Source organism: Xenopus laevis, chromosome 7S (assembly GCF_017654675.1).
Source record: "Xenopus laevis strain J_2021 chromosome 7S, Xenopus_laevis_v10.1, whole genome shotgun sequence".
Taxonomy (NCBI): domain Eukaryota; kingdom Metazoa; phylum Chordata; class Amphibia; order Anura; family Pipidae; genus Xenopus; species Xenopus laevis.
In genome coordinates this window covers 21,197,743-21,221,109 of record NC_054384.1, presented here as the reverse complement: position 1 = coordinate 21,221,109, position 23,367 = coordinate 21,197,743, and the positions used below count along the sequence as shown (strand labels likewise).

The window sequence follows — 23,367 nt, the reverse complement described above, 5'->3', positions numbered from 1 at the left end:
CTTAAGTGGGTTGCCACTAGAATTTAATTCTCTGAGAATAAAAATTGTCATTTGCCCTACCGTGATTATAGATTTTTCTCCGTATGCCTGTGTGGTATGTGCATGCCTTTGCATGGTACAGAAAAGCTAACATGATAATGATATGTTTAGGAGGTTCCTGTAGTGGCTCTATATCCGACCTCATTGCCAGTCTACCAGCTTTGATATTTTGTATCCGTGATGGTTGCACCGTTGTATGGGGTGATACACACGTGGGATTCTGTGGGCTGGGAATATTGAGTACAGGTATGGGACATGCGGAATTCCAGATAAGGGATCTTTCTGTAATTTGGATCTTCTTATCTTAAGTGGGTTACCACTAGAATTTAATTTTTTAATTTAAATTTTTTTTATTTAAATAACTGGGCTTCTCAAACTATTTTTTTTCTTTATGCCAGAACCACCACAACTAATGAGAAACAAAGACTGTGAATGACTGTTGAGGACTTTGTCTGGGACCTCAATGAGTATTTAGGAGTCTCAGAATAAGCGATCGTATTGGCCTGTGATATCCATTGGTTTGTAGATGTGGTCACTGGTCACCCCAGAATCTGCAATTTTATCAAATAAGTGTGCTTGATACATGTGCGTTGGGTGGCAAGACCTCATCGCCAGCCTACCAGCTTTGATATTTTGTATCCGTGATGGTTGCACCGTTGTATGGGGTGATACACACATGTGGGATTCTGTGGGCTGGGAATATTGAGTACAGGTATGGGACATGCGGAATTCCTGATAAGGGATCTTTCTGTAATTTGGATCTTATCTTAAATCTACTAGAAAATCATGTAAACATTAAATAAACTCAGTAGGCTTGTAGGAAATCATTTTCAAAAATGTGGATTATTTCATTATAATGGAAATCCATGTGAGACGGCCTTTCCGTAATTAGGATAACGGGTACAGTACCTGTACTGTATTTTAAAATGAATTTCTCACAGATATACTCTGTTGTTGTGAACAGGCACTTAAAATATCCTTGGGCACATGGATTGCTGTTATGGATAAGGGGCTTCTAGAACTTCTGTTGCTGGAACAGCAGGCATCTACTCTTGGGCCAAACATGTTGTACTTCATGAGCTTGTCTTGTTTCAACCTTAACTACTACATTACCATTCCTTTAAGAGGCCATATTTTAGAGGTTCATCTGCCTTTTGTTAAAAGGGACGTGCAGTGTTTGGGGTAAACATGCAGTTCCAGTTTTCTGGAATGATGAGGACATACAGTAGCCAGGAAGGAGTCTATTCAGTATGTACAAATTGAGCTTTGCCAGTTGTTTATATGCATTCATTTACTATTTGTAGAGTTGCTTTTGAATGGACAACCTTTGTGAAACATATTCATTATACAGTTGAAGCAATGTTTAAAAAAACATACAACTCCGTTAATATTTCCAAAGCTTGTCCCACTGACCTACTCTGGATCCCCTGGGGGCATCTCTTCACAGTCCCTACTGTAACAAGTCCTGGTGATGGGAATGGCAGTTATTCTAACTATGCACACTGTGTACATGTTTGTATACTCTTAAGCCTATGACATGCTCACAGACACATTTTCGAGCAATAATTGCCTAACCCTGACCTGATGTAGAGAGAGTTTCTGAGACAATTTGCAACTGGATTTATTTTTTATTATTTGTGCTTTTTGAGTTCACTTTTTATTCAGCAGCTCTCCATTTTGCAATTTCAACAATCTGGTTGCTAGGGTACCCAAGCAACCATGTACTTTGGATTGGGATTATATACTGCATCTTAAAGAAGAAGTGAAACTTAACTAAATAAGTTGCAAGAAATGTAGTACATTATATTTTGGGCTTCTGTATCAGCCAAAGGCAACCACAGCCCTTTAGCAGGGAAGATCTGTGTCTCCAGTAGCTCCCCATCTTCTTTTCTGCTGATTCACTGCACATGCTCCATGCTACTGTCACTTACTGAGCTTAGGGACCCACAATATACAGTACACATAGAATATCAATGTCACAATATGGGGCTGATTAGTAATTAATAAAGATAATTATTACATTTCAGATCAGAAACCAGTGCAACTAGCATCATGATTTCATAATCGGCCTTGTAGTATCAGTTTATTACAGTCCAACTTGATCATTTGTGCCGGCCCCTAAGCTTAGACAAAAAAAGAAATTCCATATATTATATGCAAATAGATATACAATCACCCCATAGACCTGGTGGATTAGATTCACCAATCACACAGCTGCATGAGGAAAGTGTTCCATATTTTACCTTACTTATGAAAGGTTGAACTTATTTCTGTGGCTTTTTTCAGTTATTACAGTTTTGCTAATGAAGCCCATTAAGCTTTGAGTCTTAACTTTTCCCAAGGGACCTGTTATGTTATATTGTTACAATTACATATTTGCTTATCTTGAAATTGTTAAAAATATCTTATCTGCAGCTGTAGCTGTTCAGGGCTCTCTGCCAAAGCCAATTAAGTTAGAAACATTGTTTCTGGCTGTTCAGTGCAGAGAAAAACTTTACTTTCTAGTACAAACTGCGGGTTGAGCTGTCAAAAGAGGGACTGTCCCTCTAAAAACGGGACAGTTGGGAGGTATGACTTGACCCCTCCAGATTCTGTTTAATGCTCAGTGTATGGGGCCCTCGGGAAGGCTTACCTGACCAATTTTTGGACAGATCCAAATCCTGTTGGGCAATGACATGATCTAAAAAGTTATGATGCTCAATGGGGTGTTGGCTTGGCCTTCTTCAAGCTTAAATCTCTTTTTCGCTAGAATTTTACATTCATCTCCACGTCATATAAAATCATTACACAGCTTTTGGAATGTGTGGACATGTGCCCATGAAATTATAGTCTCTGGTCCAGGTAAAATTTTTTCCCACCTTAGGGGCTGGCCAGTCTAATCTGAATTTGTGACCAGCAACCTACTGTTATTTAGCACTTGACAAGAAGCTCTAAAATCTCTCTCTCTCTATTTACATCACCACTTTTTGACCCTCGTTGGGGGTCTTTATCATCCTTGATAAAGACCCCAGCGAGAGTCGAAACGTTGGATACACAAGTGATGATGTAAATAAACCACTTTATTGAAAAGAATTGGAGTGCTGGTCCATCTTGAAAAAATACAGCCAAGCACCCGCTAATAAACTAAGGAGTGCAGGTACCTCCTGAAATTTTGGGTAGGTCTGCACCTTCCCTGTTTTATATACTGAGTGTGCTGTTCTTTTAGAACCATAAAGCAAGTGTCTGATCTTTACCAGCAGGAAAGCATGTTAGAATTCAATATAAAAGTGGTCGTAAGTCACCAAAATGAACTATTAACTGGGATAAATACAGGAAAAAAATACTAAGATTTATTTTTGCCACAACCTATAATAAGTTACATCAGAAAACGTAAGTGCTGGCTTTCCTTGTATCCAGCCCTCGCTAACTACAAGCTTCAACTTTAAACCATTGACAAAGTAAGTCTGATTTTAAAAAAGTTACTTAGAAGTTTTTATTCATTATGAAAAAACTGCTTTTGGGTGATAAACCCCATTATGGGATCTATTATCTGGAAACTCTTTATCTAGAAAGCACCAAACTATGGGAATTACTGAAGGGAGTGGAGGCTTAGGGTAGGGGCACACGGCGCGATTTCGCCGCGATTCTGTGCTAAGCGAGTTGTCGCTGCGTTTTTTAAGCCGAAATAGCTTTGCTAACTTTGGCGCTGGCGTCAATGCAAATCGCGGCGAAATCGCTGCGCTAATTCACACGCGGCGATTCGTTTTCTATTGTCGTCCGAAGTTGCCTCGCTGGGCGTTTCCGGGCGACAGTAGAAAAAGAATCGCCGCGTGTGAATTAGCGCAGCGATTTTGCCGCGATTTGCATTGACGCCAGCGCCAAAGTTAGCAAAGCTATTTCGGCTTAAAAAACGCAGCGACAACTCGCCCAGCGCAGAATCGCGGCGAAATCGCGGCGTGTGCCCCTAGCCTAAATGAATTTTCAAACTTCAAAAAATGATTTCCCTTTTCTCTGTAATAATAAAATAGGTATGGGATCCGTTACCTGGAAACCCATTATCCAGAAAGCTCAGGATTACGAAAAGGCCATCTCCCATAGACTCCATTTTATTCAAATAATCCAAATTTTTAAAAGTCCCTTTTCTCTGTAATAATAACACAGTACCTTGTACTTGATCCAAACTAAGATATAATTAATCCTTATTGGAAGCTAAACCAGTCTATTGGGTTTATTTAATGTGTACATGATTTTCTAATAGTCTTAAGGTTCCGAGCATTCTGGATAATAGGTCCCATACCTGTAGCTGTAAATGAAAATATATGATTTCACCAGTCTCCTCTTAATTAAAAATAGGCGTCACATTCCCATCTTGTTGTTTCTCCCTCTCTTTAATTTGTTAGGTATATATAAATTCAACTGCAATACTGAAACTTTTTCCCCCTAAGTCAGAACCTCCAGTGCAGAGATTTGCACGGGATAGAAAGATACTGTACATAATAATTTATATTTTTTGGTTCTTTAAAAAAAAAAGGGAACAACTAAAGGCTCAGATTTAGGATGTACACATGTACCTTCTGCAGACCCTTAAAAGCTTCTATCAGCCTAATTTATATTTAGGCAGTCGTGCAGAGCCAAGGGGCCATTGTGTTGTCTGTTGTGGGGGGGGCAGGTAAGCAGTGGGTGCATCTTTTTTCTTCCAGTGCTAATGTTTTCCGTAAAGTTCTCGAAATAATCGAAAAACCTGTTCCATCGCCTGTGGATACATTTCAAGAGGAAGATCTTATCCAGCACGGTCGGTTGGCTTTTACAAGCAGACCTGAACATGGGGCTTGTAAAGTGTCGTCTTGCTGTCCAAGGCCGTGCAGCAGTAACCTGGGAAATGGATAGAATGGCTGGACAATATGTTTTATCTCCCGGCCCCTAGTTCTGATTGATTATGAGTGAAGAACATTTTGCCAGATTGTCAGAACACAACATCTGTATTTAGCAAGAGACAATAGATGTCTATGAAGGACAAGTGCTTGAACAAGCCACCCGGCAAGGGAACAATGGCCCCTCCGCTGGAGGGAGGATAACCCTGCGTTTAAAAAAGACACTACCGCAGCCTGCATATCATGCCAAACTGTATTGGGAAGAAGAAGTTTGAGATCTTTGATTGAAAATAAGCATAGATATTGAGCAGGGCCTCATGCTGCTTTCTGACTCCAGAATTTTATAAAGATTTATGGTGATATGACCCCAAAAAATGTGTCTTGTCAGATGAAAGAAAATATAATTCTAAGCAACGTTCCAATATACATGTATAGGTATGGGACCCTAATTTGATTCTCCATACCTTTAAAGCTGGCCATAGACGCAAAGATCTGATCGTACGAATCGAGGATTCGTACGAGTTTCGGAACGTGTGTGGAGAGTCCCGACATTTTTCGTCCGGCGGAGATTGGTCGTTTGGTCGATCGGACATGTTAGAAAATTTCTGTCGGCTGCCAATAATATCTCTGCGTGTATTGCCGATCGTACGATTTTCAGTGGGAGACTGTCACCAGTTTTGGTTGGACATAGATATCGTACGATTGCTGTCAGGGGCAGAACATTGCTGATCTGTTCTTTAACTAATCTGACTGGTAAGACTTTGATCTGAATGGTTAGTGGCGGGTCGGGAGATGGGAAAGTCCGATCGTACGATGATTCGTACGATCGGATCTTTGCATCTATGGCCAGCTTAAGTCTACTAGAAAATCATATAAACATTAAATGAACCCAATAGGCTGGTTTTACCACCAATAAGGATTAATTATATCTTAGTTGGGATCAAGTACAAGGTATTGTTTTATTATTACAGCGAAAAAGGAAAAATTTAGTCTATAGGAGATTGCCATCCTGTAATTCAGAGCATTCTGGATAACGTGTTTCTGGATAATGAATTCCATACCTGTATTACACATTTTTAGTAGCTGAAAGGTTATATCTATCTGCTTCTTTCTATTTTCTGCCCTGGTGGTAGCAACTGGTTAACAGACCTGCTTATGCAATGAATGCATATTGCTTAGATTTCAGTTTTCAGATTGTTCTGTTGTTAGGCTGCTGGGGAGGGGGTGATATCACTCCAACTTGCAGTAAAGAGTGACTGAAGTTTATCAGAGCACAAGTCACACGATTGTCTTAGTCTGTGCAGCTTCCCCAGTGTGTATGGCTGACATCTGCCAGTTGCCATTGTGCTGCTATTGAGTCATCTAAAATATGCTGGGTGGGAATGTTGCTGGAATTATCATAGAGCTAGTTAGTTTCCAGGCTGTTAGGAAAAGTCACTTTATTTGGTCTAATGCAGTTGCAATGTCCTGCCTGAACTTTGTAGGTGTTAATTGGTTCAAAAAGCACTTCCTTTCCATTGATACATTACCATTAAAAATGAAAAGGAACATTTAGTGTGTAAGTGTTCCTTTACAATGAGAGTGGTGCTAATTGCAGATTACATCCCTACTGATTGCATGGGAGAATTTCCGGCTGCTGTTTGTGCATGTGATTGCTTGGTGTAATACCAGTTGGGACACGATCCATTCTTAATTATTGCTTCTGAGAAATAGCTGGAGGTGGGGATCCTTGGTCGACTTCTTGGCAACATGGCTTCGCATTGCTCCTATAGTGCAATATTATCCCAGAGCTGAGTTTGGGGGGGGGGGGGGGTTGATTATTTTTCGCACTAAGCAATTGAAACTACTCTCATTTTACAACTTCCTGGCTCTGCAAAGTCACAGTTTCAGGAACAATAAAGAGTAAATCCTATTTATTGTGTATCTAGGTGTATGCTGCCCCTTGTATTACAACAATTGTAAATCTATATGTATTGCATTAGCATACCTCCCTACTGTCCCGTTTTTGACCGCTCAACCTGCAGTCCCGGATTGTTACTGAAATGTCCCGATCTTCTCTTTTTGTATCTTTTTCCAGGTGTTCAGTGCCGGGAGATCAGTTTCTATAAATTAATTGGCTTTTGGCAGAGCCCAGAATACATGGCAGGTGCAAAACTCTGACTTGCAGTTTAAAGGGCAATTCACCTTCATTAGCAAAACTAATATCACACAAAAACCACAGAAATGTGTTCAAACTTTCATAATCTGCCAAATTTTGAAAAATGAACATGGTAATTAGGGGGTGTGGCCACAGAAATGGGCGTTGTCAAAAAATTAAACAGAGTTAGGCAAATCTTTGTATTCCCATAATGTTGGGAGGTATGCATTAGCTGCTACCGGTTAAGCAGTTGTACTCTTGCCCACGGCTCCAGACAGTCTGTTGTCTTTTCATTCCAAAAAAACAGCAGGGAGTGGGGTTTGGCAGCCTAGGGGTATGACCTGATTTCATCATAGTGTGGTTAATAAAGGAATAATCCCAGCATTTTAATACGAACACTCCCTGGAATGAGAGGGGGGTTTTACCCTTACATTTTCCTTTACATTTTGACATATTTTAGTAGAGAGATACTTGGGACTTTGCCAAAAAAAAACAACAGGCACTAAACTAAAGCAGTGTAGATAATACCATACCACAATTCCTTAGGAAAATCTTAGGGCAGAGACACACGTGGAGATTTAGGGGACATTTAGTCACCCGGCGACAAATCGCCTCTTCTTTGGGCGACTAATATTCCCGAACTGCCTTCTCGCCGGCTAGAATCTAAATCGCTGGAGACGTGGCAAACGGAGCACTTTGTTTACCGAAGTTGCCTCACAAAGAAACATCAAGCGACTTCGGAAAACGAAGCAATCCGAGTGCCATCCCGCCATCGATTTAGATTCTAGCCAGTGGGAAGGCAGTTCGGGGACATTAGTCGCTCGAAGAAGAGGCGATTTGTTGCTCGGCGACAAATCTTCACGTGTGTCTCTGTCCTTTAAAGGGGTTGTTCACCTTCCAAACACTTTTTTTTTTTTTCAGTTCAGTTGTTTTCAGATTGTTCCCCAGAAATAAAGACTTTTTTTTCTATTACTTTCCATTTATTTATTTTTTTACTGTTTTCCACAAACTAAGTTTAAAGTTGAATGTCCCTGTCTCTGGTGTTTGAGTCTGACAATTCAGTAATTCAGGTGCAGATTCTGAACGGTTACATTTTTGCAACATTTAGTTGATACGTTTCTCAGCAGCATCTCTGGAGTATTGGCAACTATTGTATCAATTCTAACAGCTGCCTGTAATGAAACTCAGGGTTTCTGCTTAGCAGGGACAAAGATAAGAAATGTATCAATTTAGAACAGTTTATAGGGTCGGCGACCCCACCTCCTTGAGCTGCTTTAGAAGGTGAAAAATTGCACTTTACACTTCATTATTAGAAAAACGGTGACACATAGAAAATAGAAAGTAATAGGAAAACGTTATTTCTGATGACTAGTTGTTTGAAGGTGAACAACCCCTTTAAGGTATAGTGTTTATAATTCCATCAAGTCTGCAATAAGTGAATACCTACAGTATAACAATTTAGCTGTAAAAGAGTTTATTTGTATACATGATACCTCTCATTGTTATGGAACTATTCACATTGCTGTTATGCAAATAAACGAAACAATGGGTTATAACGGCAATTGTAATTATACACGCGTCTCAAAAGGGATTGTCTAGCCTGGGAGGAATATAAATATATGTTGTATGGTTACAAAATGCAACATTTAGCTTTGTATTTGTGCTTTTGCCTTTTTCTTTCTCTTCATCACCCCTTTCTTTAATAGACCGGCCAACATAAACGCACAAATTTATGGGGGACGAACCATTAAATCTTAATAGTGGCCTAATGTAGTTCTAAGCCACTTTCCATTCTATATTAATTACAAGGTTTAGTCATCTAAAATGTGTTCATAAATATAATGATGGCAGTATTCGTCTGTTCCTTTCTATATTCTGCTCTGGTGTTTCTCCCATTTGAAATAATGTAGCAGAAGGCAACTGCTTAATAGACCCCTGACGGAGCATGCAAGGATGACTTCCGCAACATTATTTCTATTATTATTAATTATGCATAGCCGCTAGAAATTCAGGGTTTTTTTTTTTTTGGTTTATTATTTTGTCTAATATGATTTCCATCACTTTGGACTTATATTATGTCTTATGCCTATAGCATGGTGGAATAATGTTATGCAATGGAAATGGCTGAGCCTGTCTGCATGTTCCCCCCAGGTTTTGCTGTGTACAAATGCATATATCTATATAATACACAAACGCCATGAATATCTTGTAAATATATCCTTCTAAACCTAGTGATGTCATGATTTATAAACGGTGAGTAGTGATGTCATTTTTGTCACATGACTCACTAAAACTTGTGTTTTGTAATAAATATAGTACCCCTTGTTGCAAAGTATGAGGATATTAGAAGTAACCTCGGAGTTCCATGACCTGTACCTTGTTCTTTTATATGGTCATGGAACTCTTCTGTGACTTATAATATCCTTATATTTTACAATAGGGGGTACTTTATTCAATATATATTACATACAATAAATACAATATAATTTCCCACGGAGTCCATTGTATATATATTCAATTATTATGTACACATTGGACAAAATGTTGTATAATTTCTTATTGGTAACCTGTAGCGTTTTGCTGAGGACATGATGTTAGAAGGGCAAACAGACAACTAGGGTAGCTGCCTATACACTATTTTGCGTATTACTCGCTTAGCATGGAGTAACAGCTGTCTGGAACCCATAAACTATTAACATTTTTTTGTTCTTGTGTTTGACTTTGTATGTATGGAAGTTTTCATGAAGTGATTAAAGCAATTGTTTTAAATGTGTAAAACACTTGACTCTGTTCAATAACAAGGAGACTTTTGTAATTGACTGACGGGGCACTTGCAAATATTTGCTTGATGAGTGAATAAATTCTTATTATAATGGAGAGCTTCAGCTTCATTGTGCAATTTTTGTCTCCTCTCTTGCTAACAGGCTGTTCGTCAAAGTCATTCAAGCTGTACTCGCCAAAGGAGCCCCCCAACGGCAACGCCTTCCCCCCCTTCCACCCAGGCACCATGCTGGATCGAGATGTGGGGTAAGGACTTTTGACATAACACTTAATAACTGATGTTCCTGGCCACACATGGACCAGATCTTAAAGGAACAGTAACACCAAAAACTGAAGGTGTCTTAAAGGAATGCCAATTTAATGTACTGTTGCCCTGCACTGGTAAAACTTGTGTGTTTGCTTCAGAAACACAACTATAGTTTATATAAACAAGCCTCTATGTAGCCCACATCCATTCCAGCACAGGATACACAATGGATAACATATAAATTCTGAAGAATCCCATTGTATACTACAGATCTTATCTGTTATGTGCTGTGTATCCTGTGCCTTTTCTCCTTTTTCAGTTTCTAATGGCTGCCCCCATGGATACACAGCAGCTTGTTTATATAAACCAGGGGTGTCCAAACTGAGGCCTGAGAGCCGCATGCGGCCCAGGAGGGATATGAATGCGGCCCAGCTTGAAACACACTTGGTTCCAGAGGAAATGTCATAATAGTATAATAATAAGTCTATTTACTGTAATATCCAGGTGTCCCATATTCCAGTGTATAGCTCCAACTGGTTATCCAACTGACATTGTAGTTATTTTATGTGTATTTTCTCTACTTTACAAAAAGTTTGTGTATCTCATGTGTGGCCCCAGACAATTTTTCTTTTTCCAATGTGGCCCAGGGAAGCCAAAAGTTTGGACACCCCTTTAGTATTGTAGAGTTTTTGAAGTGAATGCGTCGGTTTTAACAGTGTAGCACAACAGAACAGTATATTTTCATTCCTTAAAAAGATTTTTTGGTTTTACTGTTCCTAATTTGTATTGTATTGTAATGGCTTTGTGACTTTTGAGTCTGAAGTAGTCTGCTTAAGGTGGCCATACATGGGCAGATTAAAGATACTGATATCGGTCCTTTCGACCGATTCAGCACCTTATCTGCTCATGTGTGGGGGTACCCGACGGATCCTCCCGATCAACATCAGGCCAAAATCGGCTAGATATCGATTGGTCAAGTTTTTTTCCACAATCCAGGACAGCATTGGCTAGTTGATGCGGTCCTGCGACCTGTCTGTGCCCATTCATAGCATTGTAATCCGATGGTTTGGCCCCAGGGCCGAATGTTCGGATTCACCCGATTATCACCCAGCCGTTAATGGGCATATCGGGTTAACCTTGCCAAACGAGTGGATCTAATAGTGTATGGCCACCTTTTAGACTGGAGGATGATGGGTCACTGAAAGGCCATATATTCTGAACAATAGCCATGAAAGCAGCACAACTGTCCAACAATATCCCTTCCTGCATATGTTCATCTATTGTCAATGCCCCATAATTCCCATTGGCCATGACTGATCTGAATGGATTAAAAACTAAGGCAAGTTTAGATACATGCATAAAATCTGAAAATCCACTATAATTAAAGGGATACTGTCATGGGAAAAAAACATTTTTTTCAAAATGAATCGGTTAATAGAGGTGCGGCAGCAGAATTCTGCACTGAAATCCATTTCTCAAAATAGCAAACAGATTTTTTTATATTCAATTTTGAAATCTAACATGGGGCTAGACATATTGTCAATTTCCCAGCTGCCCCAAGTCATGTAACTTGTGCTCTGATAAACTTCAATCACTCTTTACTGCTGTACTGCAAGTTGGAGTGATATCATCCCCCTCCCTTCCCCCCCCCCCCAGCAGCCAAACAAAAGAACAATGGGAAGGTAACCAGATAGCAGCTCCCTAATACAAGATAACAGCTGCCTGGTAGATCTAAGAACAACACTCAATAGTAAAAACCCATGTCTCACTGAGACTCCTTCAGTTACATTGAAAAGGAAAAACAGCAGCCTGCCAGAAAGCATTTCTCTCCTAAAGTGCAGGCACAAGTCACATGACTGGGGGCAGCTGGGAAATCGACAAAATGTCTAGCCCCATGTCAGATTTCAAAATTGAATATAAAAAAATCTGTTTGCTCTTTTGAGAAATGGATTTCAGTGCAGAAGTCTGCTGGAGTAGCACTATTAACTGATTCATTTTGAAAAAAACATGTTTTCTGATGACAGGATCCATTTAAGTTTCTCCTACAAGTAATAGCAACAGGCAATTGTAGTTGTAGTTCAGCTGGAAATTCTTTGCTGGTAGATTCCTTGCTTGCATCTGATAAGGATTGGGTAATTTTACCCAGCTAACCAAAAGCATTAGGGATGGGCGAATTTGACCAGTTTCGCTTCGCCAAAAATTCGCCGCCGGTGAAATGTCGCAGACGCCCATTAAAGTCTATGGGCGTCAAAAAAATTTTGTCGCGCGGCGAAACTGTTTTGACGCGCGTCTTTTTTTTGACGCAAGCTGCCATACGAGTCTATGGGCGTCATTTTTTCGGCGAAACGAGGCGAAAAAATTCGCCCATCCCTAAAAAGCATCAATGCCTGTGACCCTGTATTATCTCAGAAGTGAGATCTAAGTGATTTGCATGCTGACCAGGGATACATAACCCTGCTAATAACAGAGCACAATGAAGAGGGGGTTCTAATGTTTAAACCTCTTGCTATACACAGATAGCACACCGTTCTAGAAACACTGTTGAACCAGGTATGGGACAAATTTTGGAGGTTATGCCATTTATCTTCTAAATTTGGCCAGCCTCGGAGAGACCTGGATGTGAGGGGAGTCCACAAGTCCTCGGGATGCAGTGTCCAGCTTCCATAATGTTATTGTTGGAAATTGCCACCTTATGAGTGAAAGAGGGAAGATATTTACTATGCACAAGCAAATAATTAAACTGTTTTGTTTTCTCAGACCCACCCCGATGTATCCACCAACATATCTGGAGCCTGGGATAGGGTAAGTGTATTTCATAGATATCTTTGAAATTATTTAGCCACTTAGTAGTCCTCATACTTACTGGTGCATCTAGTGACAAATATCTGCAGCTTTATTATTCCAGGCCACACTGTCTGATTGCACTGTTCTAACCGCACTAACCTTTTGGAGTATAAAGTAAAAATCTGTGGGGTATGATATACTAATGACATGTTGGGTTTAAACTGTATATCCATTGCAGTTTCAAGTGGCTGTGGTAGCCCCAGATGTCTATTGCCAATATAATTGTTTTTTGACGCAAAATGGATGGACTAAAATAAATCTCTAGTCACTGTCTTTGGAACTACATAGGGCAGGGAGGATGTGTTTTATGAGAGGGATGTGTATGGAGTTTGACTGGTGTTTTTATATTTCATTCTGTTTTTTTTCCCTCCATAACAGGAGGCATACGCCATATGGGAACCAGACAGACTACAGAATATTTGAGCTGAACAAACGCTTGCAAAATTGGACAGAGGTATGTTAGCATGAGGGTTATCATTTTAGCCACCGTCATTAGCCACTGCTGACTGGCAGTGTGAATTAAAAGCACAGTGTGTACCTGTTCCTCATGAATAGTAGTAATGGCATCTATTATCAGGTTTGCTTGGGGCCTGGAGTCTTAAAGCAGTGTGGAGCAACATGCTTTAAGGTCAAATAAGCTATAAAGAGCATTGTTTTGCCATCACTGATTCATGCAGCTTATTTGTGCTTTATGTACAGGGTTATCACAGAGGGAAAGCAAATCAAAAATTAAAATAGTTTAGATATCACTATATGGAAGAAACATCACTGGCAATTTGTATGATATGCAATCATTTGGTCTGTGAGTAGGGTTGCCACCTTTTCTGGAAAAAAATACCGGCCTTCCTATATATTTATCTTTTTTCCCTATTAATAACATTGGGATCAACCATCATTTTTATCAGCCAGGCCGGTAAAATACCGGCCAGGTGGCAACCCTATCTGTGAGATGCTTGGCCGGATACCAATGAGCCAATGTATGACTACCTTAAAAGGAGAAACAAACCCTTAATAAAAAAAAAAACCCTACCCTACATAGACCGCCCCCCCCCCCTGGGCAAATGCCCCTAACTCTTTACTTACACCTCCATGCAGATTTTGTCCAGTGGAGTTCACAGACGCCATCTTCTTCTTTTCGGTAATCTTCGGAATGAGACTGGCGAAGCAGCACATGCGCAGTTGGAGCATTTTTCTGATTAGCGACAACTGCACATGCGCCGAAACTCATGAAAATTGCAGAAGCACCGGTCTCATTCAGAAGATTACCGAAGCATCTGAAGACGGCGCCCGTGAACTCCACTGGACAGAATCTGCACGGAGGGGTAAGTAAACAGGGGCATTTGTCTGGGGGAGCAGCTAGGACGGGTGGGAGGAGGGAGGGGGGTCTGTGCTGGGATAGGGTTTTTTTTTTTATTAAGGCGTTGTTTCTTCTTTTAAGTCATGCTTCAAGTTAAAGTCATACCATCATCTTTGCAGGAATTATATCTAAGGAGGTTATATAATCCGATGTGTGTCATCCGAATGGTGGTCAGGATCTAGTGTTTGGTACTAGAGCTCTGTGGTTGAACACTTGTCTAACTATGGAAACTTAATACACATTCTTATGCAACTTTTTCTCTCTGTAGGAATGTGACAATTTGTGGTGGGATGCTTTTACCACAGAGTTCTTTGAAGATGATGCAATGTTAACCATCACATTTTGTTTGGAGGATGGACCAAAGAGATACAGTGAGTCTTTCTTTTTGCTTTCTGTGCTGTGCAATGTGGACATGTACTACAGAGCAACTGTTACAGCTTGATACATTATTCTAAGAGTATAAAAGTGAATTTTTTTTAATGTACACATTGGAAGATTGATCTAGGCGCAATATTTTCTTACTCATCGTTGTTCTTTTAGGGTTTGAGAGTAGAGAAATGTATTTAGATCAGTGATGCTTTCTGCACATCGTTTGCATGCTCTTCCCATTGACTAAAGAAAGGCTGGCACACTGAGCAAAACAAGTTTTAAAGTTGCAACCTCGTGGCCATTTAACCAAAAAACATGAACGTGGCATGGTAGATTTCATTGCTTGAAATAGAATTATACAATTTCTTAAGATGCTTTAAGATCTGTGGTTAATTATCCCCCCCACCCCACCTTTACTACACAGTGAGAGCCATAAAACAATTGGTTTCTAATCCCATAATTGCTCAGTATAATGTAACCTGAAAGACCTGATGAATAAAAATACTTGTTCTCTGCAGCTATAGGACGAACGCTGATTCCTCGGTATTTCCGCAGCATCTTTGAGGGAGGAGCCACAGAGCTGTACTATGTCTTGAAGCACCCCAAGGAGTCATTCCACAATAACTTTGTTTCCCTCGACTGTGATCAATGCACAATGGTCACACAGCATGGCAAACCTATGTTCACACAGGTAAGAAGTCTGTAATATATTTCGTGTTATTTTGTAAATTAAATGTAAACTGATTATAAAATGATAATAAGGATATATATGGCCTCATTTGGCTTTATTTACTCTACAATAAATTCCCAGAATGCACATATACTAAAATAGAGATTTTCAGGCTTTTTTTTATTTATTTATTTATTTTAAATATATTAAAAGGGGCCTAGCGTTTGAGGCCTACGGTCATATGGTCCCTGCACAAGTCACCCTCTTGCAGATACCACACATTCAAGAACAGCTCTGCTAATTGATAAGTACAGCAGAAGGAAGATCTGTGCAGTAGGATTAGTAGCTGTTATGTCTGGTTCTGCCATTTTCAGTTCCTGTCTCTCAGGTGGTTATTGCAGCCATGTGCGTTGGAAGCCAGAAGCAGGTCCGCTTTCAACAACCCCCAGTTTCACTTTGAAAAGGATTAATAAATAACACATTTCCTGTATAATGATTAGGGTTGTTCATAGTCAACAGTCAAAACCCTGGATTCCATCGGGTGAAAATAGTTTCACATAAGCTGAAATATAACTGATCAGATTTAGGCCAATCCTTTTTTTCTGAAAAGAATCCGACACTCCATTTTAGAATACAGTAGAACGCCCATTTTACGTTTTTCAGGGGACCAGAAAACATTGGTGTAAAATCCAGGAAAATGTAAAATCAGGGAACTGTATTATGCATAATATATAGGTGGGACCACAAAACAACAATGTAAAATGAGGGAAAGCTTAAAATCGGGATGTAAAATTGAGGTTTCACTGTATTCCCTTTTATTCATAATTATCATACCATCTGGGTGGGACTGGCTGTTTATTTTAGTTGTCTCACCAAAAGTATATACATAGTACCAGCCGAGTTTTGGAAAGTAAGTACAGTATTATAGTGTTACATGACTGCCACCTAGTGACAAGCATATAAAATCTGCTGGAACATTTGCAAGTCTAATTTTTTAACTTCTTTATTAATGTGTTACACATAGTAATGACAAAATTATTTAGTCTCGTGAATAAGAACAAACACTCACAAATTAAGAGAAAATATTCAGATAAAGTATGAAAACATTATGCTATGCCGAAAAACCTTCAGTAAGTGGTGCTTATTGTCTTTCAGATAGGTGTACGCGATACTCAAGCCTCTAGTTAGAAACTAGGCAAGCCTAAAGTTTAGGCTCAAGGTTTAAAGGCTGTTTGTCAAACATTGGCATATTAGTAGCGCCTACATTAAGCAAAAGGTATGAGAGGACTAAACTCCCAACTCTGCTGTTTCCTATTACTAAATGTAGTTCAGCAGGGATCTCTCTGGACATATGGCTGTTGGGAATCCTATTCTGTAGCATTCTGCTAGGACAAGGCTGTTTTCTGAAATCCATATTGCATAAACATACATCTATGAAGCTTTTGCTGACCGGTCTTGCTTATCTGACAGGTATGCGTAGAAGGCAGATTATACCTGGAGTTCATGTTCGACGATATGATGAGGATAAAAACGTGGCACTTCAGTATCAGGCAGCATCGAGAGCTCATTCCCCGGAGTATTCTAGCCATGCATGTAAGTGCTGTTGATCAGAAGCTACATAAACTGTGTGCTGCTACATAATTCATATTTGAGAATGTAGAGCTGAAGCCTTTGTACAGTACTACTTATGTTTCCGCATGTCCCATGTACAGATGGTAGAACATCAACACAATCATCTCGTGCACACACTGTCACAGTCATTTACTTCGGTGTCTGAGAAGTCCAGAATAATTCATAAATGTATAACTTATGACTTTCCTTCCAGGCCCAAGACCCCCAAATGTTGGACCAGTTGTCTAAAAACATTACAAGATGCGGACTTTCCAACTCCACGCTAAACTACCTCCGAGTAAGTACATATTTGCTTTTAAATAAGTCTTGCATGTGACCGTCTGAGGCAAGAAACGGTGATTACACATAGTGGATTACACACAGCGGCGAACTTCCGGGGGAGCAGGGGGTGCCCGCCCCCCCGGCAGCCCGCGTGACACTTTAATCGGGCCGTACGGAGGGGGGCGGGGCCCTGCTGCACGTCACGCACCAGGGCCCACCCCCCTCTAGTTACGGTACTGATTACACATATAGGACTTTAAACTTGTCACAGGGGGTCACCATCGTGGAAAGTGTCAGTGACACATGCTCAGTGGACTCTGAGCAGCTGTTGAGAAGCTAAGCTTAGGGGTCGTTGAAAATTATCAGAAAATGCAGAAAATGAGGGTGGCCTGTAATATAAGCCGATGCTACAAGGCTGATTATTAAATTCTGATGCTAGTTGCACTGGTTTTTGTGCTGCCATGTAGTAATTATCTGTGTTAATTACTAATCAGCCTTATATTGTGACATTTCTATTCTATGTGTACTGTATATTGTGAGTGGGTCCCTAAACTCAGTAAGTGACAGCAGCACAGAGCATCTGCAGTGAATCGGCAGAAAAGAAGATGGGGAGCTACTGGGGAATCTTTACTGCTAAAGGCTGGGGTTGCCTTGGGCTGGTACAGAAGCTCAAAACATTTCTAGCTACTTCTTTAGTTAAGCTTTAGTTCTCCTTTTTAATAGTACACACACAATAAGTTATGCCTTGAGAAAAATAAGCATTCCATAATAAGACTTATTCCTTTTTAAGATGTTCACAAGTGTTAGAGTATACTTATTTAGGTGCGGCAATGCACTCGCGGTGCTTCGATTTCTGAAGTCACCTGAAGCTTCCTCGTGAGGCAACTTCGGAAATCGAATTGCCGCGTGTGCCATTGCGCTGGCATTTTCTCATTATAGCAGGGGGAAGGCAGTTCGGGGAGATTGTCGCCCCAAAGAAGAGGCGATTAGTCACCATGAGACTAAATCTCCCCAAATCTGCCCGTGTGCTCTTAAGGATTGGAGATCCAAATTACAGAAAGATACTTTATCTAGAAAAGGCTCAAGCATTTTTGATAACCGATACCATACCTGTATTATTTACTTGCCTCCTTGAATGTAAATGTGTCCCTGTATTCTAATGTCTACAAACAACCATTAGTTTTGGCTCTGATCTGGGCTGTAAGGGTAGAGTCTCTCTCCTAATCCCATCCCCCTGCACATTAAAACACTGATCACTGTCAGTAGTGAACACTGAAATTTTTCTATTTTGCCCCCTCCGCAGCTATGTGTCATCCTAGAGCCCATGCAGGAGCTTATGTCCAGACACAAGACTTACAGTTTAAGTCCTCGGGACTGTCTCAAGACTTGTCTCTTTCAGAAATGGCAAAGAATGGTGGCACCTCCGGGTAAGTAACTGCATGGAATTGTTTACATTTCTGAAAGAAAAAATCTGGTTGGGGGTCAACGTTAAAACATATTTTACTTCTATCCTGCAGCTGAACCAGCCAGACAAGCCCCTAACAAGCGCAGGAAAAGGAAAATGTCCGGGGGCAGCACCATGAGTTCTGGAGGGGGCAACACAAATAACAGCAACAGCAAAAAGAAGAGCCCAGCCAGTACCTTCGCCCTCTCCAGCCAGGTACCTGTAAGCATCCACTTTTAATTTACTCTTTAACCCTAAGTAAAATCAGCTCTCCCCATAGTGTGGCATTACTGTAATATGATTGGACTGTTACAAAAAAAAAGTACATATTATTGCACATGTGCTGATAGCAGTCCAGATTGTTATGGACGTCTTGAATAGTAGAATCAAATAAAAATTTTCTGTAAGCCTGCATAAAAGCTTGGATCAACAGCCACTACAAAAATTGCATTTATCTAACTTTGCAGCAGCAGTGTAATTTTGCATGGAGAGAACATCAATGTGAAATTGATGAGTGTGCTATTCTAAGCTCTTTTGTCATTTACATTCATTTATTTATTTACTTTTTATTCCAAAGATATTAATGGATACATCTACTGTTAATATGAATGAATTTTCAACAGCGCCACCTGCTGGTCAGTTTCTTACCAGTCTGACCACCAAGTAGTCAGGGAAGTTGTCATGAGAAAGAACGCGGCTGCTCTGATGTTCTTCTGCTTAGAAAATATTTAAGAAAGGTTTCTAATTGTTATCATAAGCAGAAGAACATCAGAGCGGCCTCTTTCTTTTACCTGTCAACTTCCATGACTACTTGGTGGTCAGACTAGTAAGAAACTGACCAGCAGGCAGCGCTGTTGAAAATTCATTCATATTAACAGTACATGTATCCCTTAATATCTTGGAATAAAAAGAAAATAAATAATGAATGTAAATGACAATTAGAATAGCACCCTCATCCATTTCACATTCACTTATTTTAAAGTTTTACTTATCCTTTAAGCAGGCTTACAGAAATAAGACATTCTGATATTCTGGCTATGGGTACAGATGCAAAAAGCTATTGCTTCCCTCTTGGGAAATAAAAGCATGTAAGCGGAAACCATAGGATCTTCTTTAATCAGATCACTAGGCTTTCTACCCTGTTTAAATTGATAATTTTAATGCTACTAAATAGTTACGTGCCAGATGGTTTTTTTTTTCCGTAATTGAACTCTTAAGTTTAGAGTGAGTCTAGTTGTGGTGACTTACACTATTCTTGTAAAGCAAATGATTGGGAAGTTAGCATAGCATGCGAATGGACACTTTCCATTTGTTGTGTATTAGTCTGTGTAGATCTTTCCTTCTGGTGTGTAGATACAATATGCATGTGCGTGATAGGGCAGTCCTCTGCCTGGACTTCATGTTATGGCCCAAGTCAGAATTACAGCTAATTATACTGCTAACTGCCAGTATACTAAACTGTCAACAATCTCTGGAATAAAAGTCCGCAGTAAAGTGAGCATGCTCAGTTCAGTTCAATTTATTTTTGTGCCTTTTTCATCAGTTAAATTATTTAACAATATAAATGTCATGGTTCACCTCCCCATGATTTTAGCTCTTATAGTAGGTTGTGGACAGGAATGCTGAACCCATATAATTACCCATATGCATGATGTAGACGGCACAACTCCAAAAGAGAAAACACTTGGGTTTGCCGAGTTGTAGTTTAGCATCAACCGTAGGAAGAACTAGCACTTACAGGGTTTAAAAAAAGCAAAAAAAAAAAAATGTATCCATTTCGAACAGTTTACAGGGTTGGCGACCACCCCTGCTAGAGCTGATTTAGAAGGTGAAAAAAAAAACACTTTACACTTCAAAATTAGAAAAACGGTGACACATAGAAAATAAAAAGTATTTGGAAAAAGTAATTATTTCTGGTGATCTATCGAAAAACATCTGCTGTTTGAAGGTGAACTGTTTTTCCTGACTGTAGCCAGTTGGCCAGCAGGTGGCGCTCTTACACAATTCATATATTAGCAGTTTTATTATTCAAAGATGTCCGATATCTATGAAACAACAAAGAAAAAATAAAGTTATTTGCAAAAGTGCTAAGAAGGCCATTCTGGGCAATTTTACATTTGTTTTCAGGTTTATATATGCTTTAAATCAGTACATTTATTTTCCAAACTACATGACACTATTTTTTTTAGTTTTTCAGATAAAAGTAAATAGTCCTACCTCGATTTTACATCTACACCTTTTGCGGTTTCCAAAAGCAAAAAGCGGCGTTTTACTGTACATTTTTATTATGATGACAGTATTCCTTTAAAATGTAAAGAGAACACTGACGAAGAGATAAAATGTTATCCGTTAAAACAATCATTAATGCACATTGCTGCTCTGTATGAATGATTATTTTAAAAAAAAAACATGGCCCCTTCCATTCATAAATATCTTATTTCCAAATATATGCTAAATCAGGTCAGGTTCCCAATAGACTCTATTCCCATAAGCAAAACAGAAACCAATATCCTGCTCCCGGTTTAAAATGAATATTTTTGTATTTCTAACCATTTTATCTAGAATACCTAAAACTCTTTGCCTATTTTAACCAAGCTGTAGATTCACAGCACTTGCCATAAAGTAATTCTGTTTCAGTTCCAAAGTCTTTAATCATTTTGTGATAATCTATAACAAACAAGGGAAAGTTGTGCTCACTACTAAATTTAAAACCATTAGGGGGGGGTGCAATGAGGTTGTGACCACAAAATTCATACAGACAAATACAAGAGTCCTCTGCACTCAACCCATTATCAATATATTTAGGACATTGAGTCATTTTGTGCCTTAAGATACTAAAAATGCCTTACCCTTTAAACAAAACAGGGATTGTTTGTCCATATATTGCAATATATTTAAGCTGGCCAACTACATCATCATCCCATCCCATATCTGGCCAGTCCTACGCTTAATTTTCATCTGATTCATTAAGAATTCTATTGCTTCATTATACATTTTACAAAGGGACTAAGTTTTACCTGCAACTTGCTGCTTTCAAAGTAAAACTCCCAAACTTGGCTGCCCTTTTATTAGACACCAGTGGGATCACCTGACTATAGCTGGGAAGGGTGGGAGCTACAACATAGAGCTGGTCACTGCTCCTGTATAACTATAACAAACAAGGGAAAGTTGTGTTCACCGCTAATTTAAAACCATTAAATGAGGGTGCAATACATATAGACAAATACAAGAGGTCCTCTGCACTCAACCCATTATCAATATATTTAAGACACCTGAATGGAAAAATGGTTAGAAATAAAGTCCATACTCGCAGGTCTTCAACGTATAGATCTATATAGGGCACATGTGAAATGTATATATGATCTACATGTAGAAGAAGCTTTTATTTTTATAGTTTCCCTTTAAAAAGAAGAAAACACGGTTATGTGAGCATGTGCAGCATCCCATCTTAATTTTGACTATGAAATGAGCATTCTCACTTATTTGCAGTTCTATCCAGACATACCAAGCTAGTACTGACTATGACTGCCCATTATCAGAACTGGATCTTTTCTGGCTTTGGCCAAAACATACAATTTTTTTTAAAATTGAATAAAAACATGTTTTTTTGTAATAATGGACAGGCCTTGTTTTGACCAGGGCTTTAACCCTGCATCCCTTACATTGCATGCATTTTTGCAGGCCTCAGCTTCCCCTTGAGCTCCAAGAAGCCGCTTCTGACCACGCGTAGTAGTGGAAGGAAGGGACACGCCTCTGCCTTGATTATGTTTCTGGAACTCTTCCCTTTCAGGATGTAATGGTGGTGGGCGAACCAACCCTGATGGGAGGAGAATTTGGGGATGAAGACGAACGGCTCATAACCCGCCTGGAGAACACTCAGTTTGACGCCGCCAATGGAATTGATGATGAGGACAGCTTCAATAACTCTCCAGCACTAGGCGCCAACAGCCCATGGAACAGCAAACCCCCCTCAAGTCAAGAAAGTAAATCCGAGAACCCAACTTCACAGGCTTCACAGTAAAAAAAAAAAAAAAAAAAAAAAATGACAAAAAAATATATATGTGTATAACAGGCCGATGTGGAGGAACAAAATGTTTTAAATAAAAGTAAAGTCTCCAAAAAAAAAAAAAAAAAAAGCTGAAACGTATCTACCTGTAAATTTAAATAAATGACGTTTTAAATGTAACCCCTATAGGTCCTGCCTTTTTAAGAAGAGGGGTTAGTGTAAGAGCAAAATTGGAAAGGAGGTACTGTGGACCAGGCGCTGCCATCTTAACGAAATGTCCAATAAAGATCAGTGTGTTTATATCAATAGAAATGTATATATGGGCTTGGTGGTTGGACAAACACTGAGAAAGCCATACATTTAGTGTGAGATACTTTACTGGGCATGAGCTCAACCAGTCTCTCTGGCTTAGCACTTTATTGGAAATTTCTGGAACAAACCTTTATTATATCCTTTCATTTAGGCAATAGGAGAACCATCTTCATGTAGAAGGACAGGAGCAATACCCTCTGTAACTGACATTTCAGAATGGCGCCACCTGTCTTTTGTTTCCATGTTGATCATATAGCAACTTCATCTCCTTCTCGCCAATCAATGGCACATATAGCTGCTTGTTTGGGCAAATCTGGCCACCGTAGGAAAGGCCTTAATATGGTGTCATCACGCGACGCAACACATGGATGGATGATGGCATGTATTGTGTGTGTGCAATTAAGTTTATAATTAACAT

The 23,367-nt window shown here is 39.6% G+C and overlaps 1 protein-coding gene across 5 annotated transcripts in view; it reads left to right on the top strand.

Annotated features, from left to right (window-relative positions):
- ldb1.S (LIM domain binding 1 S homeolog) overlaps positions 1-22,674 on the top strand; it is a 48,280-nt gene extending 25,606 nt beyond the window's left edge. The window contains exons 2-11 of one of the 5 annotated variants that reach the window (XM_018227062.2): positions 9,951-10,053; positions 12,812-12,856; positions 13,277-13,352; positions 14,524-14,626; positions 15,143-15,315; positions 16,765-16,887; positions 17,120-17,203; positions 18,491-18,614; positions 18,705-18,847; positions 22,422-22,674. In XM_018227062.2, coding sequence (XP_018082551.1) covers positions 9,951-10,053; positions 12,812-12,856; positions 13,277-13,352; positions 14,524-14,626; positions 15,143-15,315; positions 16,765-16,887; positions 17,120-17,203; positions 18,491-18,614; positions 18,705-18,847; positions 22,422-22,652 — 1,205 coding nt within the window. In that variant the 3' untranslated portion in view covers positions 22,653-22,674. 5 annotated transcript variants of the gene reach the window in all.
- Positions 22,675-23,367: the final 693 nt, after the last annotated feature.